The 12,781-nt window shown below is 35.0% G+C and overlaps 1 protein-coding gene across 11 annotated transcripts in view; it reads left to right on the top strand.

The window, feature by feature from the left end:
• Positions 1-12,781, top strand: part of TBL1X (transducin beta like 1 X-linked) — a 162,609-nt gene that overhangs the window by 136,925 nt on the left and 12,903 nt on the right. For all 11 annotated transcript variants that reach the window (XM_032226172.1, XM_032226171.1, XM_032226168.1 and 8 more), the window contains 7 exons: positions 3,970-4,237; positions 4,724-4,856; positions 5,099-5,240; positions 8,265-8,328; positions 8,430-8,527; positions 8,930-8,990; positions 10,123-10,244. In XM_032226172.1, the coding sequence (XP_032082063.1) occupies positions 3,970-4,237; positions 4,724-4,856; positions 5,099-5,240; positions 8,265-8,328; positions 8,430-8,527; positions 8,930-8,990; positions 10,123-10,244 (888 nt within the window). The remainder of the gene's footprint in view (positions 1-3,969; positions 4,238-4,723; positions 4,857-5,098; positions 5,241-8,264; positions 8,329-8,429; positions 8,528-8,929; positions 8,991-10,122; positions 10,245-12,781) is intronic.

Below are 12,781 nucleotides of genomic sequence, written 5' to 3'. Positions count from 1 at the left end.
CTGAAAAGTAAGTTGTCAGAGCATGGCTGTTTGTTCAATTTTAAATAATTTTTGAAGACTGTATTTTACTTAGTACTATCTAATTGGAGTTAAAAGTTTCTATAATTTAAAAAAGTTTTTAAAAATGCTTAGACTTTCTTCACTCTAACTCTCCCTTATAAGTGTTATTTTGAACATCTACTGAATGAAATCTTGATACTTTCAAGCAGAACTTTGCAGAATTAATATCTTCTAAAATAGGATTTTTCAAACTAGATTCTGCAGGACTTGTATGGATTCCATCAAACAAATAAGAAAAAGATCTCTCTCGATCTCTTTCCCTCCCTCCCTCCCCCCCCCCCTCTCTCTCAGGTTGTTTTTCTTCCTTAATACCTTGCACAGAAGTGACTGAAGTATAGTGAGTAGGGTAGGATTTGTCAGTGGTCATTTGGAAGCTTTTATAAGAGGTTCTGAGCATTTTTTAATAAGCAAGTTGCCGTTGGGGGGGGGATAGGAAACCTTTGCTGAAAAATATACAACATTTCTTTTCTTTTCATTTCATTCCATTCTCCCTAAAAATGAATCAGAACTGTGCATTTTAGTACTTAATCTACATTAAATTTTATCAGATTGAATTTCACATTAATTAAAATATAATGTTTCAATTTTATTTTAATAGAATTGAACAAACATCGCCTTGCACATTGAATTCAAATCTGATCTTGGCTGATTCACATGCCATTGCATTCCATGTCAATGTACGGAAAAACTTTTGCTTCCTTATTCTGTTGCCACATTAAAAAAAATCAGACTTAACCATAGAGTTGATGGTATTTGGGTGACATATATATTTAATAAATTATGATTGGTCACATAGTCACCAGATGTTTAGAGTGAGTTTGCCATTTTTATTCACCTTTCAAGTCCTTCCCATGGAGCTGAAATGGGCAGCTATTATTATTTGATGGTGTTAAAGATATCATTGCTGGATGTAACTTGTTTCAAGTAAAGCTGCCATTTGCAATTGATTGATGCATATTTTATCAATGCTGTTGGTGTTCAAGTGATGCTTTAGATATTTTGGGATGGCACCCAAGGAACCGACCACAGTTGGTATTATTTTTGATTTTTTTTTTTGCCACAGACATGCTACTTCTTTTCTGTTCAGTCTATAGATTTACAGTTATAGCGATTGAATAGATTGAATATTATAAATAGATTTATGCCTCCCAGAACTCACTTCTTGTAGATAATTAAGTTTGTAATGCATAGATTCTATATTTAGCATTAAATTTTGTTACCAAATATATATTTAGATTGCAAACAAATATTTGCATGTAATAATCTGATTACTCACAATGAACTTCTGATATCATTTGACTTCAGATGTTAACTGTGCTAAACAGAAATCATTATTAAGAAATGTTTCTTGCTAAGGTTCTTTTATTTGAGGCCATTATTTTTATGCCACTTAGAAGATAATTCATTTTCTGTAGATGTCTGTTTGCCTTGGTTTTACTTGCACTATGTTACATAAATTACTATAAGCAAATTGTCAATAGAAAAATTATTTAAACAGCAATTTATTTATACATATTAAAATATCTCATTATTTTAGGTATGGCATATGCTGCTAGCTTTGCTAATCGTAATCATATGTGATAAGATAATTAAAAATAATGTCAGGTCAAAGTTGGAAGTAGGGTAGAACTTCAAAGTATTCAAAGTTTTTCTTTGATAAATTCTGATTGTTCCTAATTTTCCAGTCCTTAAGATCCTATTGGTGTTCTTAATTTTATTAATTTATTTAACTTGTTTATATGACCATCCATCTCACCTAATGTGATCTAACTCATCTACATTAATCCAATAAAACAATATAGACTGTATATAAAAACAATCATACACATACACACACACCACAGTGTGTGTGTGAGCACAAACTCATAATTGTGGTTTAGTGTGTTTATTAATATTCTCCCACAATTCCCTTCACCAAAAACCCAGAGCAGTCCCAATTAAGTCCAACCACAAGCAGACCAATGCTAGTCCACAGAGCATGGTCGTGAGTCCACAAGGCATTGAAAGTTTTCCAATCAAAATAAACCCATCTGGCAAAATTAAGTCCACAATACAAGAGGGTTCACAAGACACAATCCAAGTCAAGGCACGTTGTCAATCCAAAGCAAGGTAAGAATTACAATGACTAAAAACACACACAGCTAGGAAATGAATACGTTGTTCCCAGCCTCACTTTCATCTCTCTGCTGTGCTAATAGCCAGCTTCTGGTGCAACCCATCAAGGAGGCAAGATTTCTCCTCGCGAGTAATCTGCCTGACCTTTTCTGCGCCTGCATTTTCTCTGTCCTATGTGTTCTTGGATCAGAGGCAGAAGGCAGTTCCTTTTCCTCATCACTGACTGGCTTCACCTGCATGCTTTCTCCACCTGAAGCCTCAGGTCCTGCTGTAGCTGTGCTTGAACCAAATCACTCTCAGATGGCTGCTTGGAACCATTAACCAACTCGCTTCCAGATGTGCCTGGAATTGGTTCATCTTCCTGGAAAATGACATCTAGAGAGAGATCTGGGGAAGCATCTTGGGGAGTCATCACACTATCCCACTGGCATGACCTGTTCTCCCAGAGCCTCGCAGGCCAGGTTTCTGCAGATCCAGCAGTGGAACCAAAGGATCAGCCGAGGGGCATGCACAGCATTGGCATCTTCCCAGAACATGTCCTCGGGGCCATAGCCCTTCCAGTCCACTAAATATTGTAGACATTCCCAGCAAACATGGGAACCCACAATGAGTACCATCTCATATTTCAGTTGTCCCTGCACTAACACCATCATGAGCAAGGACAAGTGGAATACTGGGTGGATGCACAATTAAGTGGGCAGAGTCAGACGACTGGGTTGATGACCAATTCCACTGAGAATGGGCTAGGAAGCAGTGTAAATCTGACCCTCACCAGAAGCTTGCCATTCAGAACAAGGTCGGTGGCTAGTTGTACAAGTGGTGTGGAGGGAGTTGCTCCGCTTCTTGCTTGCTGAACACATCAGCATAGTAGAAAAAGTAGAAGAGGGGTGCATTATACTATGATAGACTGTATAGCTATATGATTCATCCAATGTTGGACTAGAAAAACTTTTGTTGATCTAAAAAGAAATTTTATTATGGTATTACTTAATCTTCAGGAGGAAAAAAAAGAAATAATAGAATGAATTTTCTGAATCTCCTAAAATCCAACCAGATCAAAAGGTTTCAAATGAAGCCTTACGTATAATTTTATGTTATACTCTGATCAATGTCTTCTGAGGATGTCAAAATATTTTTTCTTGTTCTTAAGTATGTGACTCTCAATTTCATTGTCAGTATGTGACGTCCATAATTTATTTTCTGATTAATCATTCACATTATTTTCATCGTTGCATATAGTACAGGTAGTCCTCAAATTACATCCACAATGGAGTCTGAAATTTATTTTGCTAAATGAGAAATTGCTAAGTGAGTTTTGCCCCATTTTACAATCTTTCTTGCCACATTTGTTAAGTGAATCAGTGCAGTTGTTAAGTTAGTAAAACGGTTGTTAAATGAATCTTGTTTCCCCGTTGACTTTGCTTGTCAGAAGTTTGCAAAAGTAGATCACATGACTCCAGGACACTGCAATCGTCATAAATGTGAGTCAGTTGCCAAGCATCTGAATTTTGATCAGGTGACCATGGGAATCACACAATGATCATAAGTGTGAAAAATGGTCATAAGTCACTTTTTTCAGTGCCATTGTAACTTTGAACAGTCACTAAATGAACTGTTGCAAATTGAGGATTACCTGTAATCTAGCAAATTAGTAGTAAAAATACTATAGATTCAATTGAAGACTATAATTTTTGATTATGTGGTAATTGTACTCTGCCTAGCTAATATTTCATTTATTTATCAGGAAAAACATAGTTTAATCCTTTTTCTTTCTTTTTTTCTTTCCATTCCTAGGATGGTACAGTGTTTGATGGCAGACCTATAGAGTCATTATCTTTGATAGATGCAGTAATGCCTGATGTAGTGCAAACTCGGCAGCAGGCTTTCAGGGAGAAATTAGCACAGCAGCAAGCTAGTGCAGCAGCAGCTGTAGCTACAACAGCAACAGCAGACACAACTACTACAACAGTCACAACAACAACTATTGCTGTCCCACAGCAAAATACACCAAAGACTGGAGAAGCCACTGTGAATGGAGAGGAGAATGGGGCGCATGCAATAAGTAAGTTAAACTATGTTTTCTAATGGATATGTTTACATTAAATGCAAATTTATGTGGCAAAGCTAGATATATGTATAGACATCTTTGAACTCTAGACATTATAAGATTTTTATGCTCAAAAGACCAAAAGCCACAGACATATTGCTCTCATTTTAGCCTTACATATTAGTTGATGTCTTTTTACTATTGTCTTTTGTGTTCAGGTTACTACGAAGCGATTACCAAATAAGCATCGGAAATTCTAAATTGTATTGAGCACCATAAGTTCTCGTCAGTCTTCATCTGCTGGGAATAGAAAGCAGGCTTAAACTGTCTTGATGTCAGTCAATAATGATCTTGTCCTCTTGGGAAAAAATTAACATTTCCAATCAATAGTTATGCATATTCCAATTTTCCTATTAGTTTTGTTACTATTGTTTTATTTTCATTGTTTCTGTTTTCACTATGCCTTGAATCAGTTTACATAGATTTATGTATGTTTTGCAGATAATCACTCAAAATCAATGGAAATCGATGGGGATGTTGAAATTCCTTCTAATAAAGCAACAGTTCTTCGGGGTCATGAATCAGAGGTGTTCATCTGTGCCTGGAATCCTGTCAGTGATCTACTAGCATCAGGGTAAATTATGGATTAAAACAAATGTGAACTTTTTAATATTTTTCATTATTGCCCAGCAGTATCAATTCTAGCAACAACAGTAAATAGAATTTGGCAGATAATGTTCATTTTTGGAAGGAAGACATGTGCACATAAGAAATGGATTTCCTACTAATATATAATAATACCATTTCAAAACAATTTTGAGCAAACAGAACCCCAAGTTTTTCTTTCTGCGTAATATGTGTATTCATTCTTTTTAGATCTGGTGATTCCACTGCCAGAATATGGAATCTTAATGAAGGCAACAATGGTAGTTCCACGCAACTAGTTTTGAGGCACTGTATAAGAGAAGGAGGGCATGATGTTCCCAGCAATAAAGATGTAACATCACTAGACTGGAATGTAAGTTGACGAATAAACTCTTGTCTATAGAATACAGCTTGTGTATAAAATATAATTATCCGTATGTGTGTGAGAGAGAGGAGGGGAAGAGAGAGAGAGAAAGCGCAAGTTGGTCAGTGAGTAAGTGAGTGAATGAATGAATGAAAGCCAGCTTACTGTAATGATTAAGGCACCAGACTAGAAACCAGAAGACCATGAGTCCTAGTATGAAAGCTGGCAGAGTGACTTCGGCCAGTTTCTCTTAACCCACAACGTCATGCTCAGGTGACAAGCCAATAGGTCAATTCATGTTTCTAGCAAAGGATCAACACTCGGTTGATCCAAAAAGAAAAAGTGGAACCTGCACTTAGGAAGTTATAGATACAGTATAGATATAAATATTTCTTCCAATTTTTCCTTGCAGGTATAATAGTAATTTAGGTGTAAGCAATTTGATGCCTTCTAGATGTTTTGGATAATAGTTCAGCAGCTCCAACAGTTATTTTAAATGTATTGTCAGAGTTCCAAATAGCATCCAAAAATAAATCCGAGTCCAAGGCAATGTATTGCTCAAAGTTCCAATTTATTAAGAGAGCCATGTTGGCACATTTGGGAAAACTCAAATCTGAAAGCTTCCAGGTTTTTCCCAATAGTGGAAAGTTCAAGATCTTGCCCCACACCCACAATTCCATCACATGGTCCAATCTCCCACTGCTATGCTGGCAATTCCACCCATCCAGTTCCTGTCAGGTGCAGAGACAAAGGATGACCCTGGCTGTCTAGAAAGAATTTGGTTTTGGCTACATAGTAAATAACTCCATACATCCCCACTCCCATTTTCCCACAATAGAAAAAGTCGTAGTAGAATAATAGAAAGTGTGACGGGCCAAAGATCCAAAAGAAAACTGCAGGCCTGACATGTATGCTAATAGTCTCCTTATACCAGAATCGAACTAGTATGCTTATGGAACAAACTGAAAATGTCACACTGCAGTAACAGTTTATTTTGAGAATATTGTAGATGGAAACCATTTACTTATATATTAAAAAAAATACATATGTAATATTTAAATAAAATAATATTTCTAATGATCCAGAGAGAATCTATCCTTTTGTTTTGTATTTTTCAAAGTTACAAGGATTGGAATTTGTAGTTTAGAAAATGAATCAGAAAATGCATTAAAAAAGAGATACTTTCATTTTGGTCAATGAGTAACAAATGGAAAAATAAAATATATCAAAAAAACCCATCCATATGAATGTTATTAAAGTGAATAAAATGTAACCCAAGATTATGTACATTACATCCATAAAATTTGTGAAACTCCTATTAATCTATAAAAAGATTATAACTTCTATTATAAGTTATAAAAAGATAAAGCATAGATTCAGTTATTATCATGTAGAGTGGTACCCTGGTATTCTATGAAACTCATCAAATTTGGTACTCAACACATTTTGATTTTTTTGTCCCGATGCTCATCATTTGTTTGGTATCAACTCACAAGCTAAAACTTGTTGGTGTCAGCTGCCTCGTGACTCACAATATTATTCCTTTGGGGGGGGGGGAATTATTTGATACTCATTGTTTTTAGTACTTATTGCGCCTCCCAGAACCAGTTAAGGATGGGTACTGAGGTACCATTGTATTAAAGCTTACATTATACTAAGATACAAAAAAATAGCATATCTAATAGGTATGAAATATCAGGGCATAGTTTTTATGCTCTTGCAGAAAATTTAGCAGTTATCCTCTTAATATGTATAGGCAGTATACCAGTATTCAGAGATTTTCAGGGCAATAGCATTATTTTGTCAACTAGTATACACCAAATGAATTGGGTTCTTTTTATTGGTAGAAATGATTTTCCCCCAGATTATTGGTTTTTACTTAGGATATTATCACATTACCTATAGTTGTATGCATTTTTATCTAGCAACTTTTGTTGAGAAAAGGGAATTCATGAAGCTCTTATACAAAATACAGAATAACAGAGTTGGAAGGGACCTTGGAGGTCTTCTAGTCCAACCCGCTGCCTAGGCAGGAAACCCTACAGTACTTTAAACAAATGGTTATCCAATATCTTCTTTAAAAAGTGTTGCAGCATTCACAACTGCTGGAGGCAAATTGTTCCATTGATTACTTGTTCTAACTGTCAGGAAATTTCTCCTTAGTTCTAGATTGCTTCTCTCCTTGATTAGTTCCCACCCATTGCTTCTTGTTTTGCCCTCAGGTGCTTTGGAGAATAGCTTGACTTCCTCTTCTTTGTGGCAGCCCCTGAGATATTGGAACACTGCTACCATGTCACCCCTAGTCCTTTTTTTCATTAAACTAGACATACCCAGTTCCTACAACCATTCTTCATATGCTTTAGCGTCCAGTCCTCAAATCATCTTTCTGGCTCTTCTTTGCACTCTTTCTAGAGTCTCCACATCATTTTTACATTGTGGCAACCAAAATTGGATGCAGTATTTCAAGTGTGGCCTTACGGAGGCATTATAAAATAGTATTAACACTACACGTGATCTTGATTCTGTCCTTCTGTTTATGCAGCCTAGAACTGTGTTGGCCTTTTTGGCAGCTGCTGCACACTGCTGACTCATATTAGGAATATATTATTGGGAGAAAGAGAGAGGGGAAACCTGAATATGTTGAGATAAAGTAAATCCTTTCAGATCAGCTAAAATGTAAATCCTTTCAGATCAGCTAAAATGCCTCATTAAACTAATTATATATTAGCTAAATTATTGTGATAACACTAGCAGTAGGATAGCAAATAGACTTACATACTACTCCATAGTACTTTTCAGCACTCTCTGGGTGGTTTATCCAGGGCTCTTTATCCTATTATGAGAACAATATACTGCATTAGCAGGCTTGTTTCTAGTTGTCAAACTAGCCATTAATTTTTGATATAAACTGGTATTGATATTTACTCCTTGTCATGAAAATATTTGCTTTTTTATACTTGAAGATCACAGTTGAATCATAACTGATTTTGGCCTCATATTAAAAAAATTCTCTCCTTTTTGCTTATTTTACAGAGTGATGGAACACTCCTGGCTACTGGATCATATGATGGATTTGCAAGAATATGGACGGAAGATGGTAAGACTGAAGAAATAATTTTTACAGATAATTAGATTTTGGGGGGGATCCTAAATTTGTTTCACTATTCAAATTATTTAAAACATTGTTTTTATTTACAGGAAATCTTGCAAGCACCTTAGGGCAACATAAAGGGCCCATCTTTGCTCTGAAGTGGAATAAAAAGGGAAATTACATTTTAAGTGCTGGCGTTGATAAGGTAAGTGTTGAATTCTATAGTTTGCAAGTATCAATTATCTATAGCAATAGCAGTTAGACTTATATACCACTTCATAGGGCTTTCAGCCCTCTCTAAGCGGTTTACAGAGTCAGCATATCGCCCCCACAATCTGGGTCCTCATTCTAATTATCTTTTTAAGATAATTCTTGAAACAGCTGCTATTTTTGTATTTACCAGATGGTGGTGCCATCATAATCTTCATTTCTCTATATGCACAATATTGTTATGATCAGCTCTTGTCCAGTTTATTGATGGCCACATTTGTTATCTGTTGAAGACCCCATATTATCTATTTTGTGTGGATTGTTTTGACTTTACAACTAATAATGCTGTTTGACATATGTTTTTTTCCCTTCTAATTGCTCTTCCTTCTCTACCTAGACAACAATAATTTGGGATGCTCATACAGGTGAAGCTAAACAACAGTTTCCTTTCCACTCAGGTAATTAAAGTTCAACTGTTATTTATGCTTTCTATATTTAACAAATGACAAAAAAGTTTACTCTGTCATAATTAATTATGTATCACAAGTGACTATTAAACAGATTTAGGCTATTGCATCCTAGTTTGCTTGATTATATTTGTCTGAGAAAAAGAACAGAAGTGAAATAATTTTTGCTAGACAAATTTGAGAGTAAAATTTTGGGTGTTGCCATATCATAAAGCATTGATAGACCAAATCACTGAGAAACATTCATTATTCTCAGTTATCTTTTACATAAGAGATAGTATTTTTGTAGTGATTTAGCCCAATCACATACTTATTATACCAATGACATAAATTTATATAAATGGTATCCAACAATATTATAATGTAAATTGCATAAATTATTCCATTTTCATCTTACATTATTCAAGCAATATAAATTGCATTGGATATTTGGTATCACAGAAATTTAAAATGCAAAGTTATGTCAAGAATTCATCTTGTATTATTTCAGTAAAGAGTCTGGGCCATGTTTTAGTTCAGACTGATAGTGTTCTAAAAGTCTATCCTCTGGTTTCCCAAAAACTTTGTTCTAGCATGTATGTAAAAACTACATTATTATCTAATTTATTTTGATAGCTTTTACAGGTTTCAGAAAGTATGCTGTGTTTTTTTATTTGTTTGGTGTTTTTTTTCTATAGGTAGTCCTTTAACTATGACTGTGATGGTCATAAATTGGATCACCCACATAACTGTCCCGATTTTACATATTTTTGCAATGTTAATGAATATCACAGTCACTAAGTGAACACTGCAGTTGTTAAATGGATCAATGATTCACTAGCAGTTGGTTTTGCTGAAAACCAGAAGTAAATGCTGGTTGTCCTCAAAACTGTCATAAAACACGTTAATGTATGTTATTTGTATGATAATGTCATTAGAGTGGAAATTAGACCCACTGCATGCTGTGGCATCAAAGTCTGGTACATAATGGTTTTATTCTATTGTAAATAGTGCTCATATTAGCAGAATAATGTTGGTCATTCTTTCAGTATAATAGTCTAGTGTTAGGATAATACATGTAATTAAATTAAATTTGCTTCCTGGCTAAATTTCCTAATGATCCTTTTCTGTCCTCCTTCCACAGCCCCAGCCCTGGATGTAGATTGGCAGAACAATACTACCTTTGCATCGTGTAGCACTGATATGTGCATACATGTATGCAGACTTGGCTGTGATCGTCCAGTCAAAACCTTTCAAGGCCACACGGTAAAATTAAGCAATAATCTTAACACATTGCAATTAAAACAGACTTCATCAATATTTCAGGAATACTATATTCTTAAATCAATAGCTGTCTAATTCATTTAGCTGGCAGGCATATATTGAATTTTGAGAATATACATTTAGGTGTTCATGCAAAATTGCAAGCATGTTACTCTGGGATGGGAGTCTCCTCATTAGCTGGCAAAGTGGTCATGTCTAGTAACAGGAAGCCAAGAAGGAAAGTTCCATTATTATCTTGCCTTCTTTTTAGGTAGTATCCATGCTTCAAAATTAGATAATACATTAGGGATTTTAGTCTTAAATTTAATCTTTGTATTCTTGGCAGTAAATTCATTGATGTTAATAAGAAAGTGGTAAAATCATTTTTATTTGTTTTTATAGATTTGCTTTAGAAAAATAGAAATGCTATTTTAATTAGAACATTAAATAGAATTCATGGTAGTGAACCACTGGTCTGAATTAGTATGCAACACTTTCCCCAGAGATTATTTAAAACCCATGGGTATTTTTTTAACCTATGAAGAGATCTGCAAAAAAGATAGCTAATTGTAATATTGGGAGAATGCAAGATAATTTATCAATTAAATAGGAAATCCATAAAAATATAATTTTACATTGTACTTTATAATATAATATGAATTACATGTATAATTTTGAGTTTTTAAAAAATATTTAGGCTCATTATTGTAATTATTATAAAGTCTCTCTACATTACACTACACACAACAACAGATATAACAGCTTTTGCATTCTTACATGAGGCAACATCTAATTCCAATTTCTAATTTTCCATGCATCCCTGATGGCTATTTATGTATAAAACAGGCAAAACACCCCTGAAATGATGATGATGTTGTTGTTGTAGTAGTAGTAGTAGTAGTAATAATAATAATAGTAGTAGTAGTAGTAGTGGTGGTGGTAGTAGTAGTAGTAGTAATGATGATGATGATGACGATGATGATGATGAAAAATCTGGACTAGGGAAGAAAATATCTCTATTATGAAAGCTTATTATCACTCTGAGCCAGCAAAACGTGGATTTCAGAAACGAATGTATCAGATTTCGAAGGTGAACCACACAGACTGTGATATCAGTGAACAAAGGCTAATGGACCAACGACGTGTATTTCTAAGCCACAAATTTTTCACTACCGCAGAATTAATAGGAATTGAAGAGAAAGCAACTAATGCTCTGAATATACCAACAAAGAAGAGTAACATCAAGAATGATTTGCAGACTCAAAAGCAAACTGAGGAAGAAAGGGAGGAAGAGGATGCTGAAATGGATGAAGATAAAGAACAAACACCAACAGATATTGCTCAATTAGCTGACAAAATAAAGCATCAAATGGAAGATGCTGAAAGAACACATTTACCAAAGCTTAACCAAGTGAACCGGAAAGAATTGAGAAAGGTACTAAAAAAGGTCAATGAGGCTGTGCAAACCATTCAAACCACTACATTAGCTGAAACAAACCAGCTGATGTATGCAGTAGCCTTCATAACCACCAAAGAATTGGGTTTGAAAATGCAAAAGAACCAAAGAGGCAAGAAGAGGAAGCCTAAATGGAAAATTTGTTTGGAATTGAAGATCAAAAAATTTCGTGGAGACTTGAACAACTTGAAGAATCTAAGGCAAGGTCAGCTAAAGAACAAGTGGTCAAAAGCAGCCTTGAAGCAAGATACGATTTGGAGAATAAAGAGATTGTGATACTAATTGAGGAGCTGGAGCAGAGGGTTGTTGCCATTGCTGAAAAGATTAAAAGATATGAAAACCGAGTAACTCAATTCAAGGAAAACTCGCAGTTCAGAGCAAATCAGCACCAGTTTTATAAGAGCTTAGAAAGTGGAGAAGGAGTAACAACAAATGAAAAGCCTGATAAAGGGAAAGCTCTGAAATTCTGGAAGAATTTGTGGGAAAACAACAAGAAGCACAACAGAAATGCAAAATGGATCAAACAGATTGAGGATTCTATTAAAGTGCATAAAATGGAAGATGTGAAAATAACAAAAGAAATGGTGCAAAGACAGTCAAGAAAAGTTGAAGAACTGGATTGCACCTGGACCAGATGAGTTACATGACTTCTGGTTAAAGGCACTTTACAAGTATGCACAAAAGATTGGCAGCCCAAATGAACCAGATCTTAAAAACACCTGGAAATGATGAATGGATAAAAACTGGAAGGACATTTTTGATTTAAAAAGATAAAGAAAGCTATAGGCTAATCACCTGCTTGCCAACAACATACAAGCTCCTTACTGGTATCATTGCAAACCAAATTTATGGATACTTGGAAAGAAATAACTTGCTTCCGGTAGAACAGAAAGGATGCTGCAAAAATTCAAGAGAAACAAAGGACCAACTGCTGATTGACAAACTAATCCTAAAGAATTCAAAGAAAAGACGAACCAACCTGTTCATGGCTTGGATAGACTATAAGAAAGCATTTGATTCAGTTCCCCATAGCTGGATCAAGAAATGCCTGAAAACCTTTGGCATCAGCAGCAACATACAAAAA

This window comes from Thamnophis elegans, chromosome 11 (assembly GCF_009769535.1).
Source record: "Thamnophis elegans isolate rThaEle1 chromosome 11, rThaEle1.pri, whole genome shotgun sequence".
Classification (NCBI taxonomy): Eukaryota; Metazoa; Chordata; class Lepidosauria; order Squamata; family Colubridae; genus Thamnophis; species Thamnophis elegans.
This window is presented reverse-complemented; position numbering and strand designations above follow the sequence as displayed.